This window comes from Leptodactylus fuscus, chromosome 9 (assembly GCF_031893055.1).
Source record: "Leptodactylus fuscus isolate aLepFus1 chromosome 9, aLepFus1.hap2, whole genome shotgun sequence".
NCBI classification, from domain to species: Eukaryota; Metazoa; Chordata; class Amphibia; order Anura; family Leptodactylidae; genus Leptodactylus; species Leptodactylus fuscus.
The window spans coordinates 63,960,695-63,987,733 of NC_134273.1; the positions used below are offsets into that span (position 1 = coordinate 63,960,695).

General features: G+C 43.6%; 1 protein-coding gene across 2 annotated transcripts in view; it reads right to left on the reverse strand.

Moving 5' to 3' along the window:
- Positions 1-8,110: 8,110 nt before the first annotated feature.
- Positions 8,111-27,039, reverse strand: part of SLC35A3 (solute carrier family 35 member A3) — a 38,320-nt gene continuing 19,391 nt past the window's right edge. For both annotated transcript variants that reach the window (XM_075286662.1, XM_075286661.1), the window contains 7 exons: positions 23,099-23,303; positions 20,842-20,996; positions 20,287-20,409; positions 16,938-17,109; positions 14,887-15,005; positions 13,739-13,872; positions 8,111-8,679 (listed from right to left, as the gene is read on the reverse strand). In XM_075286662.1, coding sequence (XP_075142763.1) covers positions 8,589-8,679; positions 13,739-13,872; positions 14,887-15,005; positions 16,938-17,109; positions 20,287-20,409; positions 20,842-20,996; positions 23,099-23,285 — 981 coding nt within the window. In that variant the 5' untranslated portion in view covers positions 23,286-23,303 and the 3' untranslated portion in view covers positions 8,111-8,588. The remainder of the gene's footprint in view (positions 8,680-13,738; positions 13,873-14,886; positions 15,006-16,937; positions 17,110-20,286; positions 20,410-20,841; positions 20,997-23,098; positions 23,304-27,039) is intronic.

Below are 27,039 nucleotides of genomic sequence, written 5' to 3' on the forward strand. Positions count from 1 at the left end.
AATGCGTGGCCGCACAGCACAGGGGCAAATTTAGACCCACCCACTTCTAACTTGACCCCGCCCATTCCGATCCATTTCTCTTTGTTCTCCCCACACAATAATCCTAATACATGAGTCCCCCTGCGAACTTCCGGTTGGCACATGCGCAATGGAAGGGCGGCAAGAAGACTTCCTGTTCCTTAGTGAATTAACCAGGGCTGGGTATGTACTTCAGGGTATGGTCCTCGGGTTACGACGAGCCTGCTGCAGAACCTCATTTTCTGAATGCTATACAGTGTATAGCATTCGGCAAATGAAGGCTGATTGTGTAGCAGGCTCGTCCTTGCTACGAGCAGGTAAGTATGCTGTTACCAGTTGACTTTTTCTCATTGAAATGAATAGACCAGCGTTGATTGGCCAGTTGCCAGTGATTTGGCCAATCAACGCTGGTTCTGCCAGAGGCTCGTCTGAGGAGGCGGAGTCTAACATCGGACTATTCATTCCAATGAGAAAAACTCTTGCCTGCCCGTAGCAAGGACGTGCCTGCTGCAGAATCAGTGTTCATTTGCCGAATGCTATACATATATATAGCATTCGGCAAATGAATATATATACTGTATAGCATTCAGCAAATGAGGTTCTGCAGCAGGCTCGTCGTAACCACGAAACAGTATGCCTATACCCCTGCTAGACATGGCAAACTCTCAAAACCGGAAAGAGATCTTCGACCGGAAATAGGAAGGGCGGGACTTAATCCTTTGTTATTGTTGTCAAAGGGGGACTCATGTATATTATTATAACATTATAATATCCTCCTCAGATTGACCCCCACAGAATAAAGTCTCTGCTGGTTCCCCCACGGTTTAATGTCCCCTCCAGCTTAAACTGAAGGCAACTAGAGGGGGGCATTAAAGGGATTCTATCATTAAAATGACATTTTTTGTCCCTGACGTGTCGGAATAACCTTAAGAAGGCTTCTCCTACCTGTAGATGTCTTCTCCGTGCCGCCATTCGGTAGAAATCTCGGTTTTCGTCTGTATGCAAATGAGAACTCTCCAGTGACGCCTATAGTTTCTTCTGGGACGCCCTTTCCCGGTGTCTTCTTCCATCCTGGGTTTCAATCCTCTGAAAGAAAAAAAATGGTCGCTTACACAGTGAGCTGTGTAAGCGGCCATTTTCTTGTGGCCTGTGGACATGCACAGTCGGCCAGGTCCGAGGCCTAGAAGATTGAAACCCAGGACGGAAGAAGACAGGGAGAGCGTGTTCCAGAAGAAGATAGCTAGGCGTCGCTGGAGATTTCTCTTGCAGCTTTGGGGACGCCCCCAGTTCTGTTTGAGCGCTAGGGACCGTCCCCCAGAGAAAGGCTATTCTTCTCTTACCTTTCTTTTTCTGATCTGTGCAGCTTTTTCTGAGAATTTTCTTTCATATTCCTTATGCAAATGAGTCTTCAGAAAGCACAGGGGGCGTCCTCTGTGCTCACCGAAGATGCTCCAGCGACGCCTCTGTCTTCTTCTGCCGATGCCTCTCCGCCGCGTCATCAGCCGACAAAGCTAACTGCACATGTCCGTTCGGCCATTCTCATGTGGCCTCTTACATGAGCATCCATTTGGCCACAGGAAAATGGCCGAATGGACATGCGCAGTCAGCTCTGATAGCTGATGACGTGGCAGAGAGGAGACAACAGAAGACAGAGGCATTGCTGGAGAGTCTTTGGTGAGTACAGGGGATGCTCCCTATGCTTTTTTGAAGACTCATTTGCATAAGGAATCAAAAAGAAAATTCTCAGGAACGGCAGTGCGAATCAGAACAAGAAAGGCAAGAGTAGAATAGTCTATCTAAAGGCTATTTCAACATGGTCTTTGCAGAAAAAGGGATTCTAATGATAGAATCTCTTTGAAGAGGTTGTCCGGGCAGGGACACTTTAACCGTAGGGCCAACGATGCACTTGCACTGGGCCCTATGGTAGCAGGGGGCCCCCATTGGGACAGCATTGCATTTAGAGTGCTCTTCCAGACAGTGGGTCCGAGCTGCCCCAACTCCAACTCAACCACATCCTCCAGGTGCAGACAATATTGAAGCAGAGAATCTCCTGCTCCGTGTTTCACCATTCGACCCCTGTCTTTGGTCTTGGTGTGTTGGGTGCATCTGTTGCTCCATGAAGACTCCAGGAAAGACCAGAGGCAGCAGAGAACAGGGGAATGGTGAAGGGTATAAAGTTCTGTTTTTGTTTTTCCCCCTTTATTTGTTCAATCCATTGTACTGGGGGCAACTGGATAAGGGACAAAGTATACTATGTAAGCAACTTGAGGGGAATAAAGACCGGTGGTGGTGGGGGAATATACTGTGGTGGCAACTGGAACGGGACATTATAATATGTATGGGTAGAACAACTTGATCCGGCTACATCTGAGGGGGGCCACTGGGAAGGGCAGCTTAAAGGGGTTGTCCCATTACAAGGATCCTATCTATACTGCTTGTTAATGTGGATGTAAGACTTTTCCTAAATACACTGCTTCAGCAAAACTGCTTTGTTTGTCCACTATCTTACTTTATTCAATTTTTTGTGGCCACAGCCCTGACCTAGCTGCTCCTGAGTCAAGTGATGTATCTGCTGCTCTCAGGGGGGAGGGAGGAGGGGCTAAGTGCACGGGAGCGAGCCTGTGTATCTAGCTATCCCTGTGTCTACACCATGTGACCTAGCTTCCTGCTATCAGATAGAGGAGAGGAGCTGCTTTCATGTCTTCTGTTCTCCCAGTTATCAGGCTAGCTAATTCAATTGTGTTCATTATGGCAGAGACAGGCAGTCTCTGTATGTAACACAGAATGGAGTTGCTGCTGCCTGTACTTCATAGTCCAATATGGGAGGGCGGAGCTACATGCGAATTTGGGGGTGAAGCTAAACGGCAGGTTGCATGTAAAACCCCGCCCACCAAATGATGCAAGAAACCAGGAAGAAAGAAGATTTTACAGCAGTAAAGACTGATGAGTATGTGAGGTGGGAACACCCCTTTAATGTCTGATGGGCTATTATATGGGGCCACTGGAAGGGCATTTGACTCGTGATGGGCTACTGAGGGATATTATATTGTATGGGACTACTAAGGAGGAATTATACAATATGGGAGCCATTATAATTTAGGTAGGTCAGGTATGTCTAAACCCACTAATGTGTTAAGACTGCCTTAACAGCTCAGGGTTAAGCTTCTCATGACATATTCTCAGGATAGGCCATAAATACTTGATTTTTCTGTATAGCAGCTTTTATAAAGAAGACCAGAGTTTTCTGCTTCTGACCCTGTATAGCAGGGGTAGGGAACGTACGGCTCTCCAGCTGTTGCAAAACTACAACTCCCAGCACGCATACTGGCTCTGCTGTTCTGGGAACTCCCATGGAAGTGAATGGAGCATGCTGGGAGTTGTAGTTTCACAGCAGCTGGAGAGCCAAAGGTTCCCTACCCCTGCTGTATAGGAGTTCCCAGAACAGCAGAGCCAGTATGCATGCTGGGAGTTGTAGTTTTGAAAACAGCTGGAGAGCCGCACGTTCCTGACCCTAGTGTATAGGGCAGGCACTAGAAGCAGCTCCATAGAACTGATCGGTCTGGGGGCCGGCTGTGGGACTCCCACCAATCGGGTATTTATGGCTTATTTTGAATATATATCATATAAAGTTTAACCCCGGACAAACCCTTTACGTTGTCCAAATTGAATGTCTTTGAGGCAGAGTGGATAATGGGTAGGCTGAAAATCAATATACATATTAACATCTACTAATGTAAAATGTGTACTAATAGAAATATTTCCCCGTTTATCCTTATTGGTGAGTGAATGCTAGCCCAATGGAATTAAAGGGGTTGTCCCATAACAAGGATCCTATCTATACTGCTTGTTAATGTGGATTTAAGTCTTTTCCTAAATACACTGCTTCAGGAAAACTGCTTTGTTTGTCCACTATCTTAATTTATTCACTTCATTGTTGACACTGCTTTTCTATGGCCCTTAGGATTATCTGCTCAAATGTCAAATGAGGTAGCTGCCTGTTCTCAGAGGGGAGGGAGGAGGGGTTAAGTGCATGGGAGGGAGCCTGTGTCTGTAGCTGTTCCTGTGTCCCGATTTCTTATTTAAAACAGTCTAAATCCTAGTGGGCTAAAGGACCTGGTTCCTCTGCTCACTAGGATTTAGCTTTCTTATATAGAGCAGGCTAAAAGCTAGTGAGCAGAAGGATCTGGTCCCTTAGCCCATTAGGATTTAGCCGACTCTATATAGAACAAGCTAAATCCAAGTGTTATAGGAACTTTGATAACATCACAGGCCCTTCAATATAGATAAATGCTGCTGCACACCATTAACGTGAAAAGGTGAACAATTTATTGAAGCATAAACGCCATGAACAAGTTTGTAAAGCATATAAGAATATAGTAGTCACTAGATCATTGTGATAAACATGACGTTTCGGTCACAGACCTTCCTCAGATAAGATCTAGAGTACAGCAGAGTGCGCATTGGAGTCATGACGCCATATGAAACCCTGCCCAACAACTGACGTCAAAAACCAGGAAGAAAGAAGAGTTTACAGCAGCGAAGACTGGTGAGGAAGGGACATGGGAATACCCCTTTAAAGGCGCTTTCCAGGGACTATTTATTCACTAACCTGATCCAGTAGAATATTTTTGATAGACCCGTTGGTTTCAGCCCACATCATAACCTTTGGGTCATGCCTGAAGGCAACGATCAGCTCCCACCCCTCCCCGATCCACAGGTATATATGTGCAATCGGGGCTGCCGACTATAGTAAAGCTAGGCCCCACAGCACAAGTAATTAATTAGATAGGAGGAGGAGTGGGTGGAGTGAATTGGGAGCTAAACGCTGCTTCCGATCAAATGACTCCTGGGTTGCGACATCACTGGAACCCCCGGGTTCAAAACCATTCCACCAGACTAGGTAAAGGAATAAATAGTCCCCGGACAACACCTTTAATGTTCAGATAGTCCACAAACTTGATAGTGTATGCCTAAGCAGAGGCTGTCTACCAATAAGTATTTGGACACCCATGCAAATGAAGATATCTGTGGTGTCACGCCTTCCGTCATTAAATATTGTGTAGGAAACAGCATTGGCATTAGTCACATGCAAGATGCCACGAAGTGCAGAGTTGTCCGATTTCGAGAAAGGCATAATTGTGGGGTACCACAGAAATGGTCGATCCTTAAGGGACATGGCAAGCGAACTGAATTACCCAAAATCGACAGTGGCCTATGTGATTACGAAGTGGAAGGAGAACAGTGATTGTCGGAATGTGCCCGGAGTCAGCAGATCCCCGAAACTGGGAGATAGAGACTGACGAGTGCTGGCCAGAGAAACCGCACCCAACCGATGGCTCACATACACCAGGAGTTTCACCAGGCATCCGGGAGTATTGTGTCCATCAATACCATCCGTAAGGAAGCATCTGCTGGGGTCTACCAACTATTGGATAAGAATAAATGTTTTTCTATAATACCACAGGTGTCCAAATACTTATTGGTAGACAGTATATATCTAAAAGAGGTCATCAATGTATCTACAAAACATGAGCACAGTTTTGTTTACAGGGTCATTCAAGATGTGCTGCTCTACAAACAGACCCATATATAGGTTTGCATATGTACACACTAGCGAGCGAGTAGTAATCAATCGAATACCTCCCCTGCATAGTTATTGCTGTAATCGGTCGAATACCAAGAGGTTAAACTCAGTAAAAATTCGATGCCCCTCCCACCTTTCCTGGCGCTTTTTTACACCAATAACTATGCAGAGGAGGTATTCGATGGAATACTACTCGCTCATCTCTAGCAGGCACACATCTTGATTAAATCTCCTTACCTGCCTGAATGTAGAGGAGTTTAAGATGAATCCATTATGGTCTCAGATGACTTGGACACATTGGTCAATATTTAGTAATACAGAGTTTTCCAAATATATTATTTTTTTGCTATGCAAGTTGGGTTAGGGCTTACTTTCATGAGAAGTCTTGTAACTTTTCAATGAACAACAATTCACTCACCAGACCCCCTTACACCCAAAACAATTAGAGTTAGCGAGTGCCAATTGTGGACGGCTCACACACACAGATCTGCGTCACTCCTGTCCAAGGTGTGTAACTTGCCATTGCGTCAGAGTTCCACTGCAGCCAAGTGTAGCGGTTTGCAGTGTAGTGCTGTGACCAGAAGCAACCACAACGTTCAGGCGCGGAGTGATACCAACCACCTGATCTGTGTGTGAGAGCAGAGCCCAAAAGGTGCCACATTTTATAAAACTTATTGGCCCAGGTTTAATGATAGTTGGACCAAGTAAGGCCTGGTTCACATCTGCGTTCAGTGTTCCATTTGGGGAGTCCACTTGGGTAATAAATATGGCCTAGTATCCGTGAGGTTCATTGCATAAATGAATAGTAAGAAGTGTGTACATGGAGAGTAAAATTCATTCATCTTCATGTTAGGCATGTATGCTGCCACATGGCCCAGAGGGGTAGGGTCTTGCACCGTTGTAGTTTTCACAGACAGCACATCAGCTGAGTGTAGATAATGCAATGTAATGCTGACTATATGCTGTGGACACCAGGCTCTATGGTTAGCAATGGAAGCCGCTTCTTAGGATGGATTTCTGGTGCTCGTCCTATATAACCACAAAGGAGAGAGGCTGAACGGCAAGCTCTGGCTTTTACTTTAGACAATAAATATTTCTCACCTGTACATAACTTCCTCACATTGCTGAGAGTTTGTTACACTGCATCAATATAAGTAAGAGATATTAGTCCAGAATTGGAGATGTATTTGTGCTTCGGTAATTGCCTACACTGATACACTGAAGCAAACCCTAAGCTAAGCAAGGCCTCGTTCACATCTGCGTTGGTATTCTGTCCAGGGGAGTCCGCACAAGGACCCCCCCTGAACGGAATACCGAACACAACTGCAAGCGGTGTGCCAGTGAAAGCACATGGACCCCATAGACTATAATGGGGTCCGTGTGCTTGCTGCCAGATCTGTGCAGGGATCATGCGGACAGGAAAGTAGTTCACAATCTACTTTCCTGTCCACATGATTCATGCGGGCAGCGCGCGGCAAGCACACAGACCCCATTATAGTTTATGGGGTCCGTGTGCTTTTACTGCACAGCGCTTGCAATTGTGTTCGGTATTCCATTCGGGGGTCCACATGCGGACTCCCCGAATGGAATACTGAATGCAGAGTATGACTTTATTTGATAGACTGATTTTACTTAAAGGCTTTATGTGCAATTTCACAAACTTCTATTTTATTGCCAGAAAGTAAACGAAATGTACAAAATAAAGCCATTTTGCAATATGTTTTTGATAAAATTTTTCCAGGATGCTGATATTAATGACTGATCTTTACAGGGTAGATAGGCTTGAAGTTGCCAGAAAGCGGCATTACTGAATATCCTTGTAACGAAGGTTAAGTTCAGACTGGGTTTTTTGATCCGGAACCTGAGACGGAGGCCGCCTCAGGTTCCAGACCAAAAACTGGGTAGCCACGACTGAAAGACGCACTCTGCTCCGGATTAGGCTCAATCAATGGATCTAGTCCAGAGGAGGGAGTGTCTTCAGGCCAAATTGCGAGGCGACTCGGCCTGAAGAATGAGCATCCCGGAAAAAAAGACCTGAGCGGCCCCCATTGACTTCAATGGGAGCCGTCTTTTTGGTCAAGATTTTGAGGCGGATACGGCCTCAAAATCCTGACCAAAAAACTCCGTCTGAACTTAGCCTAACAGATATCACACATCTGGAAAATTTGGATGTGTGAATAAGGCTCTTAAGATAGGTTTATTCTGTCCTGAAATCCACATTGAAACCACCTAAAGTCTGCCTTCCGTTGTTTTTAATGGGATTCCATGCTGCCGTTCATACGGTGGTAGAATTTTCGAAAAAAAAAACAAACTTTGGCAGGTAGCCACGTACAGATAAGCGCCATTCAAGAGGACTAATCCACATAGGAGTACTTGGCAGGAATCACATGTTCAGATTCCACTTCCAATACCTATAGAATGTGCTGTGTGAACATGTCCTACTGTAAATAAATAACTGAACCAACAAGTGACACAAAAGATTAGGTAAAAATGTATTTAATTTCCCTTGTTTTAGTCTGTACAACGTATGACATTCCCACTCGCAAAGACAGTGAGACATTCAAATATATACAAAACACATCCAATGGTTTTTCTTTTGTCTCTTCAGTAAAAAATGGTCATGGAGCATAATCCAGCGACAAGCTGCACCTATGCATATATCTGAGGTCACACGCAGGTGGGTATCCCGGCCCAGAAACCACCATATTAAATATCTCCAATAGAAGAAACACAATATCCTATACCTGATCAGGTGAGTTCTGTGCAGCATCCTGAAACCAAAAATCAATGCCTCCAAGTTCAAGTATTAACAAAATATATATATAGCACTTTCTTTAAAATAAAATAGGGTCCATCACAAGAAAGAGCAGCAGTGCCTTCACCTGCCGACTCTGTTTTCAGCAGCATATGTGGCTTTGTTTTTGCACAGCCCTGCTCATCTCTGAAGCAGCAAGGGGGCGCTCCATACAATACGTCACTGCAGACTTCATGCCTTTATAGGGTTTACAGATGGTTTGGGGTCGTAGCCATAGAGGAAGGTGGCAGAAATCACAAATACTGCTCCCAGGAAAAACACACTGAGAAAAGAAAGAAACAAGGAAAGGTTCATTACATTGTACTGAAAAATTGACCGATGAACAAATTTTCTGGCTGTTTTCTCAGCACATAGCTATAGCTGTAATGTCAGTGAATCTAATAGGTCACCACTCCAGCAAGAAGGGTAAGAAAAAGAATAAATGTGCATCCGTACTACATAACTACTACTACCCACTAATACAGTTTATTTAGATAGCGCCAACATATTCCGCAGCGCTGTACACTTTGTAGGGTTCAAGTACAGACCAAAAAAAACGTTACAGAGAAATAGTCACTTCACACAATGGGACTGAGGACCCTGCTCACAGGAGCTTACAATCTATGAGGTAGAGGGGTGACAAGAGGTAGCAAGGGCGGCAGAGGTAGCATTGCTTATATCGTGGAGAGGCAGTTTATGTAATAGAGATTACTTTCATACACATATATAAAACTGTATGAGCAGTCACCAGTGTCCTCTACTGTGCCTGGACCTATAAAGTTACAGTCCAATGCGGCATCCAGTAGGGTAATGCAGGAGGGTGAACGGAAAAAGATTAGTTTTAAGGAGTTTAACTGCAGAGGGGTTTACATTAGGAATTGTGATAGGCCTGTCTGATAAGATGTGTCTTTAAATTTGTGCTTGAAGCTGTAGAATTTGGGATATAATCTGATTGTCCGGGGTAGAGCATTCCAGAGAAGTGGTGCAACTCGGGAGAAGTCTTGTATATGAGCGTGGGAGGTTCTGATAATAGAGGATGTAAGTGTTAGGTCATTGAGTGAACGGAGAGCACGGGTTGGGCGGTAGACAGAGATGAGGGAGGAAATGTATGGAAGTGCAGCATTATGGAGAGCCTTGTGGATGAGGGTGATAAGTTTATACTGTATTCTATAATGAATAGGCAGTCAATGCAGCGACTGTCACAGACCGGAGGCATCGCTGTAGCGTCTAGACTGATAGATGAGCCTGGCCGCTGCATTCAGAATAGATTGTAGAGGGGAGAGTTTAGTAACGGGAAGACCGAGAAGTAAGGAGTTACAGTAGTCAAATCCAGAGTGAATCAGAGCGACAATTTAATGTTTCCGTGGTAAGGAAAGGGCGTATTCTGGAGAGGTTTTTGAGATAAATGAAGATGAGCTGAGCCTGTTTGGATATCAGGGGGGGGGGGGGGTGAAGGAAAGGTCTGCGTCAAGCATAACCCCGAGGCAATCGGCATGGTGCCTCGCAGTTATGGTTAGACCGGAGACTGAAATGGAGATATGTGGGTTAGGTCTGTTAGATGGTGGAAACAGTAGTAGTTCAGTCTTAGAGAGATTTAGTTTCAGACATATTTGAGACAGCAGAGAGACAGTCACTGGTGTTCTGTATGAGTGCAGGGGTGACGACACAGGATGATGTATATAGTTGGGTACGTTCAGCATAAAGATGGTACCGGAAGCCAAATCTAGTGATGGTTTGTCCAACAGAGGGAGTGTAGAGAGAAGAGCAGGGGGCCTAGGACCAAGCCCTGAGGAATCCCAAAGGCAAGGGAAAGAGATAGAGCCCACAAATGATACCAAGTCAGGTCAGTGATAAGAGGAGAACCAGGAGAGTGCGGTGAGGCCAAAAGAGCATAACAACCCTTTGCTTTAAATGAGTGCATGCTGGTGTCGATTTCTCTTAGAACAGAAATCTGCCATATTTTGGTCTGTTTTGTGGACCACGGACATCTAAAGTCTATTGTCTGCAAAATTCAGGGACAGCACACAGATGCCATTAATATGCTGTTTTTCACCAATCCAGAAACACAAAATATAGCAAATGTTAAAAAATTGATCCATTTTCAAAAAATGGATCAAACATGGACCTGAAAAGGAGTAGGATCGTGTGCTGTCCATAACGCAGATTCTTATTACACAAACATGTGAATATGCCCTTCATTTATCCATTAATATTTTTTTTTATCCCTGCCTTTCAGGAGCTAGAACACTTTTTTTTAATTCTTCCACTTACATAGCCATACTACCGTATATACTCAAGTAGAAGCCAACTCCCCTAATTTTACCACAGAAAACTGGGAAAACGTATTGACTCGAGTATAAGCCGAGGGGGGAAATGCAGCAGCTACTGGTACATTTCAAAAATTAAAATGGAGTTTTTGGGTGCAGTAGTTGCTGGGGAAGGGGAGGGGGTGTTTTGGTTGTCTGTCTGCCCCTTCCCTGAACTTGAGGACTGAGGTTTCTTCCCCCACTTGGAACTCAGCCTGGCTATATATAGGGTATCTGCAGTGCTCCTGTTAACCCCTTCCCGACAGAACACGAGCACTGCAGATACCCTATATTCAGTAGACCGGGCACTGTCAGACACAGGATACCTAATGTGTATGTGTTTCACAGTTATTTTTTACTTTTGTATGTATTCTAGGGAAAGGAATTATTTAGAACTTTTATTTTTTTTAAATCTTCTTTTTTTCTTTTGCACTATTTTATGGGAGATTCTATACATTAATATTGCGGCTGGTCATAGACCCCCCCCCCCCCCCCTCCTAAAAAAGAAAAAAAAATAAAAAATTACTTTTTGCTGACTCGAGTATAATCCAAGGTGGGCTTTTTCAGCACTAAAACTGGGCTGAAAAATTCGGCTTATACTCGAGTATATACGGTAGGCTATTTCTTACTGGCACATTTAATGTGTCCTCTAATGTACTGAGGTATTTGTAAAACTAAAGCCTTTAATTGTGGGGCGGAATTAAAAACAGACTCACAATTCCTCCCTTGTTTTTTGGAGGGTTTTACTGTAAAAGGGGTTCACAGTATTTAATATTGGATATCTATCCTTAGGATAGGTCAACAACTAAGAAGGATATTTCACCACTTCCAACATGTCCAAATCTTTACATTGTTCCTCTACCTCCAGCATTGCTGAGCAATGAATTCTCTTAGTTTTGCTGCCTGATATGCTATAAAGTCTCTGAAGTGTCAGGAGGGTGGTGTCAGGCTGGAGCTGACAAGGGTTGTGATTCTGAGCTCTGACATTGGCGGCCTCTGATTGGATCTCTGAATCACACCCCCCCGTCTGACACCGCCCTTCTGACATTACAGAGCTGAAATAACTCATCAGGCACCAAAACTAACTGTACTTGTTACTGGGAATGGTGGGGGCTAGAGAGAAAATTCCAACTGCACTGGAATCAGTGGAGCAGCAACTATTACCAGATGCTAAGAACTTGAATTGGTGAAGGTGGGGAAAAATCCTCTTTAAAGGGGTTGTCCCATCACAAGGATCCTATCTATACTGCTTGTTAATGTGGATGTAAGACTTTTCCTAAATACACTGCTTCAGCAAAACTGCTTTGTTTGTCCACTATCTTACTTTATTCAATTCATTGTTGACACAGCCTTTAACTTATCTGCTCAAAAATCAAGTGATGTATCTGCTGCTCTCAGGGGGGAGGGAGGAGGGGCTAAGTGCACGGGAGCGAGCCTGTGTATCTAGCTATTCCTCTGTCTGCACCACGTGACCTAGCTTCCTGATCTCAGACAGAGGAGAGGAGCTGCTTTCATTTCTGAACTCGTCTTCTGTTCTCCCAGTTATCAGGCTAGCTAATTCAATTGTGTTCATTATGGCAGAGACAGGCAGTCTCTGTATGTAACACAGAATGGAGTTGCTTCTGCCTGTACTTCATAGTCCAATATTGTGCATATAGTGTTGTTTGAGGACCTTTGATGACATCAAAGGCCCTTCAGCCGCCCCATAGGATCACGCTATGCGGTGGGCGGAGCTACACACTAATTTGGGGCGGAGCTAAACGACAGGTTGCATGTGAAACCCCGCCCACCAAATGACGCAAGAAACCAGGAAGAAAAGATTTTACAGCAGTGAAGACTGGTGAGTATGCGACGTGAGAATACCCCTTTAACAACACTAATACTGCGTCACATGAACTCGTACTTTCAGTTCTTGATGGTGGAGGCTACAGATTTTGAATATGTATAACTCCATTTTAATATCCTTCTTACCACATTGCTCTCTAGAACATATCAACATGGGCGGAAGGTGGTGAAAGGTCCACTTTAAAGATCAGAAGGTGGTCTGATACCCAGGAACAGAACCACACATTTGTGAGACTGTGCATGGTAAAGCAGCTCATCTCATTGACTTGAACGGGGACTGAGCTGCGATTAGACTATGTGACTAATGAATATTACTGCTGACCAGGTGATCCATGGGGGTCCTGGTTATTGGGACTCTGACGAATCTTTAAAAGACAACTTATCCTAAGGACAGTTCATTAATTGAAAAGTCCCAGAAGATCTCTAACTGCATTAATACAATTACAGTGATCCCAAATTGATATAGTTTATGATATGAATTACTACTATTAAAAAAAAGTCAAACCAAACTGTGTGACGGCTATTTTTTTGTAGGATTAGCTGTAGTTTTAAATGACACCCCTTTGGGGAACATTAGACTTTTTGGAGTTTTTTTTTTGATTCAGTAATTCTTTGGGAAGTTAAAAGGACCAAAATAGAGCAATGGCATTGTGATTTTTTTTTTTTTTTAACTTCATAATGAGGTAAAGAAGATGACATTTTAATACTTCAGACATTTCTGGATTTGGAAATGCCAATTATTTTTGTTGTTGTTTTTTTTATTGTTTATTTGTCGAATACATTGACAAATGTACATTTCAATATTTAACACCACATAACATACTTTTACATCATGAAGTCATGTCAGGAGTCCTCTCCATACATAGCAGTGAATGTACTACAGAGCAGGCATCTTTCACTAATAGCCATTGTCATTGTGTGCTGCGTACAAGGCATCAGAACAGTGGTAGCACATGGTTACAGTTTTTGCTGCAATTTTCCGAGTCACAGACAGTAGCAGATGTAGCAGAATGGGGAAATATTAGTATTCTTTATATTTCCTATTCATTCTAAGACACTCCTGGCCTTGACTCCCTCAAAATGTAGCAAAATCTGCCACAAAAACACAGCTTTTCTGCAAGGTGTGGTTTTAGACTAAAGAAAACTTTTTTTTGCAGATATACGGAAAAAAAAAAAAAAAAGTCACTATACCTGGTAGGGACAAAGTCTTGCAGCCAAAAATAGGAGATTAGTGTTGACAGAATGATTGAGAGAGAAGTCGCAAATCCTTTCAAGATATTGTCAGCATATTTAATCACAGCAGCGATCACTAATCCTCCGAGAGCCTAAAACATCATTAAGGAGAGAAGGAAACCATGGTCAAGGGCAAGGGTGTATTGGCTTGGAGAACACATCACTGACACACGGCAAGGGAAACATGGTTAACAACATCATGACTGTTGAACATCCCAAAGCTCCCCCCCCCCCTTTGCTTCTTCATACAGATAAACTCATACTTTTTATGTGATGCTCAGAGCTTTATTTAAGCTCTGTTACAGGTTTCTTTGTGCAAAAGTTTCATAAGTGGGTTCCCTACCAATTAGACTTACCTGACCCACAGAAATTATAATGCCCTCACATAATATATTGCCCCTCTGAGGGCTAGTTCACATGGGGCACGGTTAGGCGTATTTTGGTCCTGATTTTGATGTGAGAAGCCACGTCACAATAGGGCCAAAATGCACCTGTCACGACTGTCACGACTTCCCGCTCCGGAGTAGGCCCAAATGAATTGGCCTAGTCTGGAGGGTGCTGCCGCGAGGCGGACGCTGGGGCTGAATCAGCCGAGGAATCCGCCTGAAGAATGGGCAGCTCGCTTCTTTTTTCCGTGAGCGGCAACATGCCTCTCACGGAAAAAAGCAAGTGAGCGTTCTACATAGACCTCTATTGCGAGGGGGTGGATTTTGATGTGGATTCAGCGCCAAAATCCACCCCCTCTTACCCCGTGTGAACGAGCCCTTAGTGACCCATCACACAGCCAAATACCTTTGCAGTTGCTCCACGCTTCACCACTGTATTCAACTCATATGCACCCAGAGAACACAGATGAATTGGAGTCTGGACATCCTCCATTCCAAACAACTCTCTTGTTTTGTTTTTGTTTTTTTTGTCAAGGCGTGTATATCCTTTTGTTACATGATATTCCCTGGTTCATCTGAGGACAGGAGAGATGAATACAGCATACTACACACAGACATTGAGGAAACTATTTTGTGCAATAATCACGTAGTCAACGTTTCACTTTTGACTGAAGGGTTGTCAATACAGGAACATCTGAAAAGGTCATATTATTCCAGTACCTGAAGAGCCACAACCGTCCAGGTCAGATTATTGTATCCTTGAAAGAATCCTTCTTTTGAGACACGATCTCCATCGTAAATAAATACTCCCATCAAACCAAAAATACCACCGAAAAAACCTGTAAGAATACAGAAAAGTCACAAAAATAGTCACTAGTACAGATTGTTAAATATTACACCTTCATAGGCAAAGCTTCACCTTCTAATATATCTCAAGGGTTACAAATGCATTACAGGATTAGGCTGGTCATACACTTCATAAAGCTGTCACTATCCCATACACATGCTTGCTTGGATTGGCTGAGTGTGCATGTGTTCAACCAGATCGAAACAGCTGTCCTCGGAGTTCCTTGCAAAGTGGAGTGCTAAAGGCTTAACAAGTCTCCACACACCTATATGGTGGTCTCTCCCTAAGGAGTGACAATATCCCCCGAACCCTGTCTAAGCCTCTCACCTCTACCAGGTTATAGTCCTCTCTACATCGGGCTGATGAGATCCAACCAGATCGAAACAGCTGTCCTCGATTGAGAGACTATAACCTGGTAATAATCCCAGCGTCATTGCTAAACAAAGGCCTCTTGGAAGGTCGGGCATGAGGCTAAAGGGAGCAGCCATTATTGGGTTATTTCACTGGAATCCTGTCTTAAGACAGGCTTGCACATTCCAGTGAGCGCCCTCTATTGGTTTGCAACAATGAGGCAGCAACTGTCTTCCTAATTACATCATGGAAGGCGGATTTGCATATTCTTCCCATAGTTCCATGTGTTCAATAGGGAGAGAAAGGGGAGAGAGTCGCTGCCAGAGGTTATTGAGAACAAACGGATCAGCACATTGTGCCTGGAGCTGGACAATGTATCAAAATTAATTTTCAATTTCAGAATCTAATAGTGAACGCACTGACCCATTAATTTCAGTCCAGGCTGCAAAACTCAGGATAGGTCCGATTCCTGTCTGGTTTTGCAGCCGTGCTTCTGCGGCTACCATTCATTGAAGCATAGCCAGTGCAGGGGCAACACACGGATGACATTTGATCACAACCAGCGGCCCACACACGGTTGTGTGCAATAAGCCTAAGCCCCCGGAGTACCATATATTTCATGCAGGCTTTCTGCTGCCACTGGAAACGATGATGAACAGTTTCTTCATTGCAGTCAATAGTCAGATAAGGAAGCCTGGATCAAATATATCCGACTCCTCGCTCTCATGCCAACTAACTGAACTTTAGTTTCTAAGCAAAAACATGAAAATTGAGAATAACCCATGAGCTTGAATTAAATTGAGATTTTATTTGTAGACAGAAACTACCCAGCCCTATTTGATACTGTCCACCTGAAATGGGGGAGAGTTGGGATAACACTTGTACACATTAGCTAGTCCAACCAAAATAGGCAAGGAGGTTGTGTACACATTGCTCCAATGTGTATGGACACCTAAACACGGATGATGGTGCTCATAATACTATGGTAACACCTTGACGAGCAGCAGATCTATGGTTAAGACCTGAAAAAGGGACCCACAATGGCCCTTGTATGTTTAAAATGTTCTTTATTGATGCTTGTAGTTCTTACTATGGGCCACTAAAGTAGTCAAGTAATCTGGAGAAGTGTCACTGACCCCTTACCTGCCCCAGCCTAGATGGAACATTGTACTTTGTAGTCTTTGTAGTCTCATAGATTGTAAGCTCTTGTGAGCAGGGCCCTCAGTCCCAGTGTGTGAAATGATTTTCTTTGTAATGTATCTTTCTGTCTGTATTTGAACCCTACAAATTGTACAGCGCTGCGGAATATGTTGGCGCTATATAAATAAAATTTATTATTTATTATTATTATAGTCTGGGACAATCCCCTTTGCTCTTGGATGGACCAAAGGGAGTGTTTTAGACTACCAAAAGTGTATAAGTGGCCATTCTACAGTAATGAAGAGCGTGACTGCGAGACAGAGGAGCAAAGAAATTAAAAGGAGAGTGCCAGATACTCTAACTATATATTTATTGTGAAGTGTTCATTGGCCATTAGCGGGTTAATGTCATTTTCATCTTCTTGGGTACTCACCAAGCTGTATATTTCTAATCCACACAGACTGCTTAGTTTCTTTAAGAATTTTTTCAAAGTAGACGCCAGCAAAGCCACTTGAGAAACAGGCAGTGAGGACGGCCATGAGGCCGACAAAACGTGAGCCGACCGATACTTCCTTAGAGGGGGTGCTGGGGGAATCTGTGGGCCACTGTGCAGGAGGGATTGAGAATGTGCACATTAAAGTCATAGCAATAGACATACAGAATCAGCCTATAGACATTAGACATGCCTCTACCATGTGTCTGAAGGTCATTCTCAGGTGGATTTATACATTAACTAAACGCTAGAGAAACGGTTGCGAATTCTGACTAACACCTAGTATTCCTCATATGGTATGTTGAATAGTCTTTCACCTGTAGGGGGAGCTAACAGCACAGGGATTTGTACAGGCTCCCAACAAAACAATGTTAACATAAAGAGCATCTTTTACAGGGAATGTATTGTCAGAAAATGCCCTATTAACCCCTTCCTGCCACCAACAATTTTTCCTCCTCACCTTTCAAAAGCTATAGATTTTTTTTTTACATTTACATACAACATTACTGTACGAAGGTTTTAGGTTTTTTTTTGTTTTTTTTTGAAGGACAAACTACACTTTCTTATGGCAACATTTCATATTCCATACCATGCATTTTGGAGATTGAATGGGATAATAAAAACACTGTTGGCTGTTTTTTTTTTGGTATGTTTGTAGTGTGTGGTAAAATGGACATTGACTTTATTATGCAGGCCAGTACGATTATAGCAATACCAAAGGTGCAGCTTACTTTGGACTTCATCTCTCTCTATATATGTGTATATGTGTTGCTGCTTCCAAACAACCTTAACATACTTGAAGCTTTGAGTGATTTTTTTTGTGGACTGACTTGTACTTGTTAAAAAAAAAAAGCAGCCAAAAGGTACCTGGTGACTTTGAGCACATTGGTCAGCTATAGAAGTGCTCATAGCCATGACAATTAAATACACCACACGACAATGCCAACATAGATCATTTTTGGGCAACTGAATGACATGGCAACCTCAAGGTTGCTGCGACTGTGACAGTCCCAGCAGCCGCACAATGGCCCAGAGTCTGCCAAGTACTGATGCCTATCTCTCTGTCAGTTAGTGACATGATAGATAAGTTTATTATACAAGGATCTGAAATTGAAATACCCAATTTGACTTAGAACTTAAAGAACTTGTCCTGTCATAAGGATAGTTCATTGGTATTCTGCTCCTGGACATCAATAGCAAGTCACAGAACTTGCACTGCTCAGTGTATTGGAATTACCACAGCATTGTACACTGTATAGCCGCAGGGGATGCTACGTGTGGAATCTGCTATAGCCTGCATTTTTTCAATAATAGCAGTTTCATATATTATACCTGTCTGAGTCTCTCACCATCCACCGACATAGTTACAGACTGAAAGGCCCCCAGAGTGTTTAACGTGGGGGGCACATGGTGTCACTGCCCCCAGGGAATTTTTTGGTGCTGTTATTTGAGTTTATTATTAAATATTAATATTCGGTTTTATTGGTTGAGTCTAATTAAGCTCTCTCCTATTTTCTGAGGTAACTTAAAGAAATGGTGCTTGCCACTGGGGTCAAGCTAGGTCAGCTGTGCCTAGCACGAGCAGGTTCTAGTAAATTTCCAGCTGTTCTGCCTGTCAACGGGACATCAGCTGATTGGATGCCAGATGTTTTGCCCAGTAACCAGTTAAGCAGCTGATTGGACAGCTGTTTATGGCGGGAGAATTTTTGAACATAAAAGACGGCTCAGCTGGTGAGACGTGTCAGTCTTGAAGAAAACAGCTGGGGATTCAAGTCAGCGCCCGCCCTCCCTCCCGAATTCTTAATTTCAAGACTGTCGCAAAGTTTTATTAGAGGGGGTTTTAGTCACCCAGATATTTCTGGGTGGACTTGAATGGTCAGAATTTGTGTACATCGTTTACATTTGGTTTTATTTTATTCATTGATTGATTTATTATAAAATTGGTTATTTATCTGAATTATTTGATATTTTATTTGATTTTATATTTATTGGATTATTTATCTTCTATTATTATTTAACCCCGAAAATAAAACATCGCGGCCTATTTTATTTCCACAAAGCAGTTGTCATGTCTTTATTTATTTATTTATTTGATAAAGTTTATATGTGGTATTGGTTATTATGCAGTATGTGGTTGTGTGCCTGTGGGTCATGTGACACCATGTACCTGCAGAGGTTACGGTAAATACTTTCTACTAAAGACACTATTTCCGGCTAGATGTGTCATAAAAAAAACGGAAAAAACAGCACAGATCCCTCAATTCTGTTTATTGACTGTATCGGCACATAGCAGGAGTCCTGTACATAGCTCTGATGTAAACACTAAAGTCTACGTCTATATCTTTCCCTTTATGGTAGGTTATTATATTATACTGAGTTTAACAAAGTAACGTCTTTCGGATTTGCTCCTCTCCTGATTTCAGTGAAAAACAAAACAACCCCCCCCCCCCCCAGCAGTCAGATTTCTATTACTGGGTAGAAAACTGATCCATATTATAGTCAATGGAACAGAACAAAAGAAATGACTGTGAACTGTCTTAAAGGGGTTGTCCAACTAACTTCATGGGTGAGGCTCCAAAACTGGGACCCCCCCCTCCACTGATGGGTGTTTGAAGGGCTGTAGAAGTCATACGAGCACTATGACCTCTTCCCTATTTACTAGTGGCCACGCAGTGTGTCATTACAGATTAATAGTGGCCTTTAGTGATGAGCGAGTAGTATTCGATCGAATACCTCGCCGGCATAGGAATGCGTGTAATCGGCCGAACACCAAGGGGTTAAACGCATCGAATATTCGAAGCGTTTAACCCCTTGGTGTTCGGCCGATTACACGCATTGCTATGCCGGCGAGGTATTCGATCAAATGCTACTCGCTCATCACTAGTGGCCTTGCAATGATGTTATGGTTTACTAGTGGTCATGTGATGTCATTACAGTTTTGTCCTTATTGCGAGAAGATAACCTGGCCACATTAAGGAAATCACGACTGGGTTTCTGACAAGTCCCAGCCCACAGAAAGTTCCTGCATTCATGGTCATACCCATTAGCAACCTCTCACCACACACAATTGTCACCACTAAGATGTTTAGAGGAAATCTTATAAATGTTGCACAATTATGAATTATTTATATTTTCAAAAATGTGTATTATTGGTCTACAAATTTCGGTAGCCTTACTCTCTGAATGGGGAACCTATAGCATAATATATGGAATAATTTATATATAAGCATGCAGTTTCACTACTGTCAGACATAAAATCATTTATCATAATAAACAAGTCACATATTACCTGGACAAAGGTTACACCGACCATAAGAATTACAAGAGAAAGCCACTGATACTTTGTAAGCTTTTTTTGCAACATTGACACGGAGAATAGAGCAGTTGTGAGGATTTTGAGCTGATAGGTGACCTGGAAAAGAAAAATATTACATCAAACTTATCAGCTCCATGCAAAAAAAATTAAAAAGATTCTTTCCCAGGCTTTAATATTGATGACCAATCCTTTAATAACATATTGGTAGGTATCCAACTCTAGGTACCCCAACAGATCAGTTAATCGAAGGGGCTACAGCACTGTGGCAAGTATTTTGGACGCTATAGTTTACCAAGCACAGCTCAGTACATTTTGGGGTGGCTGTACCTTCTTTTGTATCTCTGTCATTCACCGGGAGAAGTCTGCAATAGCAGGCACAGCTACTCCAAAAATAGCCAAGTGCGGGGAATGTCAGGTCCTACATTTAGGTCTTCAAACATTAGGAATCCAGAAAATCCCTTTACCACATCTGGAACTTTATGCTGTACACGCCAGATTGCTATGAAACTGTATATATTTTACATTTACCTGGTAAGTGGCAGCATCAAGGTTGGATAGTGCAACATAGAGGAGGTTATTCTGCAAAGTGTAGATCCCAGACGGTATGGCAAGCTTCAGAGTCTCCATTGGTTTATTGATGATCTCATCATGGAGGATTCTATTCAGAGCTCGGAGACTACAGCCTATAGAGAGAAATTGAAAGCACAGATTTTAGTATTGAAGGGAATTTCCTGGAATTGAGATAGTTATGACCTATCCTGGCACTCCCACTGATCAGCTTTTTGAAGCTTCTGATTCACAGTGATGTCATTTTTACCTGTCCCAAACACGGTTTGCAGTCCAATCTTATCTTAGTAAATCACTATACAATGTATGGCACTGGCTTTGTAAACATTCAAACGGCTGCAGCACTCATACATACTCTGTTGTCTCTTAAAATAGCTGACCGGCAGGCATACCCTGTGTCAGACCCAAACAATCTCTATTCTAGAGATGGGTCATCTATATCAGAGACCAGAAACCACTTTAAGGCTAAGGCCCTACGGGCCATAATCACAGCACTAAAGCGCTGCAAAAAGAACCGCGGCGTAAACGCATTCCGGTTCTTTCTGCAGCGCTTTTAAGAGAAAGTTCAGAGTTTTCTTCCGTGGACTTTCTCTTAACATTATATCTACGGGAAAGCTGCTGGCGTTTCCGTAGATATAACTGACATGCTGCGATTTGCAAAGCCGCAATGGCTTTGCAAATCGCAGCGTGTTCGCGCTGCGATCTTTTCCGCAAAGTGGGGATGGGATTCGCATGACTCCCATCCACTGTGCCTACACTGCACAACACCGTGATTTTTCCCGCAGCGTCTCCGCTGTGGGCAAATTGCGGCGTTTACGTCCCTTGGGGCCCCGGCCTAAGGGTCCATTCACACGGTGGAAAATGGTGAGGAATTTGGCGTGGAATTTCAGCCTAAAAAAAGCCTCCCATTGACTTCAATGGGTTCCTTTTCCACCAGCAGAAAAAGGAACCCATTGAAGTCAAGGTGAGGCTTTTTTTCAGCACTAAAATTCCACACCAAATTCTTCACCATTTTCCTCCGTGTGAATGGACCCTTAGGACAAAAAAGCCTTTCATGTTCTCCCATTTATTTCAATGGGAATCAGTTGCAGATTTTTTTCTCAAGCTGATTTTTTAGCACTGGCTCTCAATCTGTGGTAAATGTACTCCAGGGGTACACTGTGCTCTGGATGTGGCAGATCTATTGACTGCTCAGATTTTAAGGCTCCTGGGGGGCTAGTGCCACCCAAACCACCCACGATCTAATACTGAGGCATAGTGGCTGCTAAACAGAGATAGGGTCAGACGTCATGACCCATCTCAAGGTGGATTGTGCTTCGCAAAGCCCACTGAAGTGAATAGGAGAAGAAAATAGACGTAGATTTTGAAAAAAAAAAAATTTCCACCTCCCATTCATTTTTCATTTGCAATGCAGAATCTGCATAAAGACGGGTCATATTCCTCCCCCCCCCCCCCAGCTCTAATCAGCGGTGTTTTATGAGGCCAATTCCAACTAAAAATCTGCCTGCAAAAACCATTACACCAAACAAGATCATTGCACGAGCTAAAATACATTTGTATACAACATTATATTGTAAAAGACTGAAGCATTGCAAACAATGTGCAAAAGGGCAGGTTTGCTAGTCATTGGTATTAAGGTGTGTGTGTGTGGGGGGGGGGGCTACATGTTTATCTTTTGTTGCACTGAATACTAAGTTGTGTGATATTTGTATTTAAAGGGGTCCCGCACTGCTCAATACACGCTATCAATGTCATGGAAATAACAGCTCGTTCATTTGTGAAACTTAGTCCATATATGACCTATATTTACCGGCCTGAACACTATGCCAGGTGATGGATTTCTGGCATTATATTCCTCTATATTGCTAGGAGTTCCTGCCTCCCACTGACACACTGGTCCGTGGTTATAGCAGTACAGAACAGTATGTGACTCCTTGGGTTTAAGACAAAATACAACTTACTCCCAATACCAACTATATTTCACTCTCACAATGTTTCTGCCATGATGGCTGTCATTTTACCAGATAAGATACCGTGGCATGTTGCACTATTGTGTCCAGAATTCTTTATATGGAAATCACTGCCTTACCGGTAAGGACCCCTGTCTCTTTTGATATCCTTATTACAGAATGATTTCTGGGTTAACAATCACATACAAGACACACAACATATCATCATCATTGTTACAGACATTTGTGATCACTGATCAGTTACTTACTGTTGTCTTTATACACTAAGAAGATACAGGCTACAATTTTCAGCACCTCAGCTGCCACCACGGCAGTGGAAGACAAGTACCGCAGCCCTTCCTCCTTAAGTGTTCGCGAGTAGCGCATAGTCAGGACTAAGCTGGTGGTCTGAAACACTAGGATTCCTAAGGAGATATACTTCAGGTGAGACGCCATCGTGGATTCTGGATGCTTCTGCAAGCAAAAACAGAGAGGTTCATGTAAATAAGGAGACGGCTACGTGTAAAAAAGTCTATAACAGGAACTGATCCAGGTATCGCTTTTACTTCCATTAAAGCCGTCACTTCAGTCACTTATCTGCACCTCCTCTACTTTGCTGCAGAGTCAGATTGTATGGTTTGCCACGTTCCTAGTTTTGTAGCCAGTTACCAACCTAACAGGTTTCACAATTAGTTGTCAGACAATTAGAATGGCATTTTATATTGTATTACAAGTAACAGGGCGGAGGCTTTTGTTTTAGATTCGTGCCAGACGCATTCATTTCTATGGGCCAGGCAAAGTTTTAGCAAATACTTAAATTTGTTTTTTCCAAAATGCTTAAAATAAAAAAAATACAGCTGGCATCAAGATCCCAATGTACGACTATGTGCACGACTGTGGTAGGTGTATGAATGACCTAGTCATCTGTATTTCCATATACATAATTTATTGTTAATTTCGTTTGCTCTATGCAAGGAATATGATATTAAATGGTAGGACAACCCTTTTGATATACTAGCTAAAGTGGCGAAAATGTTTTTTCTACGTCACCAATCAACATTGCAAAGGACAAAAGACATTTTAGCACAAAGTTTGCAAATTTTCTCGTCTCTTAAGAAATTTGAAAAGTGACAATACAAGGTCAGAATTTATAAAAGTAGAGTGGTAAAGGAGACAATAAATTTGGTGCATTGTGCCTCTACTATTAAAATCTAATTTTTTCTCGTTGACACGTAGGAATAGCCTTAAAGAAAGGCTATTCTTCTCCTACCTTTAGAGGTCTTCTCCGCGCCGCCATTCGGTAGAAATGCCGTTTTTTGGTGCAGGCCCCAGTGCTCAAACAGCACTGGGGGCGTCCCCAATGCTGCGAGAGATCTCTCCAGCGCCAGCTCCATCTTCTTCAGGAACGACCTCTTCACGCGTCTTCTTCCAGCGCAGGTGGTCAAACTTCTAGGCTTCGGGCAGAGCCGACTGCGCATGCCTGCGTCCACAAGAAAATGGCTGCTTACTTACTGTGCAAGCAGCCATTTTTCTCGTGGACGCGGGCATGCGCAGTCTGCTCTGCCTGAGGCCTAGAAGTTTCACTCCCACCGCCGAAAGACGACACATGAAGAGGCCGTCCCTGAAGATGATGGAGGCGGCACTGAAGAGTTTTCTCGCAGCATTGGGATGCCCCCAGTGTTGTTTGAGAACTCACTTGCATACCGATGAAAACCGGGATTTATACCGAACAGCGGCGCAGAGAACACATCTAAAAGGTAGTAGAAGAATAGCCTTTCTTAAGGCTATTCCTACGTGTCAACGAGAGGAATTAAAAAATAAATAAATAAATCGATTTTAATGGTAGAATCCCTTTAATAAATTTGGCACAGATCTTTCCAACTCACTCCTTTACTTAAACGTTTTTTTTGCAATAAAGCAGGTTATTCCCCATCTATAGGATAGGAGCCAACAAATAGGTTAGTGGGGGTCCAACTTCTCAGACCCTACTGATCAGGAGAACGAGGGACTTTCAGTAGTTCTCCAGCACAAGCACTATTACATTCATATCAGTAGCAGTGCCCGAAGTACAGCGCTTAGGGGGCGTTCACACTACCGTCGGTGTCCGACATGTAGTGTCCGCTCCTAGTGTCCGCTCAAAATCTGTCACGGACACTAGGAGCGGACACTAGATGTGTCCGTGACACCTGTCATTCAAATGAATGGGCATCGGGTGCGTTCTTTTGCACTCCGTGCCCGTCCTTCCCTGTCCGCAAGAGAAGATATCCGACTTCTCAAGCGGACAGAGGAACCCTGCATGCAGGGCTTTTCTGTCCGCTTGAGAAGTCGGACATCTTCTCTTGCGGACAGGGAAGGACGGGCACGGAGTGCAAAAGAACGCACCCGATGCCCATTCATTTGAATGACAGGTGTCACGGACACATCTAGTGTCCGCTCCTAGTGTCCGTGACAGATTTTGAGCGGACACTAGGAGCGGACACTACATGTCGGACACCGACGGTAGTGTGAACGCTCCCAAAGATATCTCCTATAGAAGTAAATGGAGCGATGCAAGTGCTGCCCAATCGTCTATGGATAATAATTTGCTTTGTGGGAAAACCCCTTTAAGCTTGAGTAAAACCCACCAAGCTTTTAATACAACAATGACTTTTTACCTACTATTATATATGCCCAGGTAATACTCCGCTTACATTTTACTAGATCTTTTTCCCAGCAACTCTATCCACCTAGTAAATAGGTTTGTTTGGCTACAAGGTAGATTGTACATATAAAACACTTCCTATTTGCAGATGTAATCCTTAATATTTGCCCAGTAAATTTACATCAATTATAAAACTATTTAATGGCGGATAGTGACGATGTGGCTAATGCTATTTACATGGCAAACACTAAAAATATTTATTCTACATGTTGCACACAATCAGTGGCATAACTAGGAATGGCGCCCCCCCCCCACCGATGACCTCGACCGACCCTCTCCTACGCATTTCTGCGCGTTAAATTATGCCCCATAGTGGCCCCTTAACACAGTATTATCCGCCATAGTGGCCCCTTAACACAGTATTATCCACCATAGTGGCTCCTGCACACAGTATTATCCCCCATAGTGGCCCCTGCACACAGTATTATCCCCCATAGTGGCCCCTGCACACAGTATTATCCCCCATAGTGGCTCCTGCACACAGTATTATCCCCCATAGTGGCTCCTGCACACAGTATTATCCCCCATAGTGGCTCCTGAACACAGTACTATGCCCCACTGTGGACACCCATAAACAATTATTATACTCTGGGGTCTTTTCAGACCCCAGAGTACAATAATCGGAGACCCAGGGGGAGAAAAACATGAAAAACTACTGTTACTTACCTGTCCCCCGGCTCCTACGCGGTCTTCTCCGCTGCCTTCCATGTTCAATGACGTCGGACATCACATGACCCGGGACGCAGGCCAGGTTCATGTGACGTCAGAGACGTCAGGAAGGAGGCCTGGCAGGATCGTGGAGAGGTAAGTAACATGTTTTTAATATTTCTTACCTCTCCCGGTCCGCCAATCATTATACTCGGGGGTCCGTAAAAGACACCCCCCCCCAGTATAATGATAGCAGCAGTAGCGGCTGTCACCGGGCCCCCAATGTCCCGGGCCCTGTGGCAGCTGCCTCCGCTGCTATGGCAGTAGTTACGCCACTGCACACAATACCTTCATCGAGCCATGTAGCTTAAAGGGGCTCTATCAGCAAAATTATGCTGTATGAGCCCCACATATGCGTGAATAGGCTATTCAGGCACCGCTGTTATTTTACCCCTCCCCCACATTTAAAAAAAAAAAAACATAAAAACATATGCAAATTATACTTATCGAGCACGGTGGGCGCTCATGCACGGTCTGACGTCATCTTCTGGCACGCCATCCTCTTTCGGCGATGCCCTCCGGTCCTGGCTCTTCCCCGGCTTCATCGTCCTCTTCTTCCGGCGGAATCGGTTCAAATCCGGCATGTGAACAGTATCGCTTGCCTTAAGGGCGAGAGTGTACTACTACTGAGAAAAATGGTGCCAGAGCATGCACAGTAGCGCTCTGTAGGGAGCGATACTGCGCACGCGCCAGATTTGAACCAATTCCAGCTGTAAGAAGAGGACGATGAAGCCGGGGAAGAGCCAGGACCGGAGGGCGTCGCCGCAGTAAGAAGGAGGAAGAGGAAGACGTGCCAGAAGA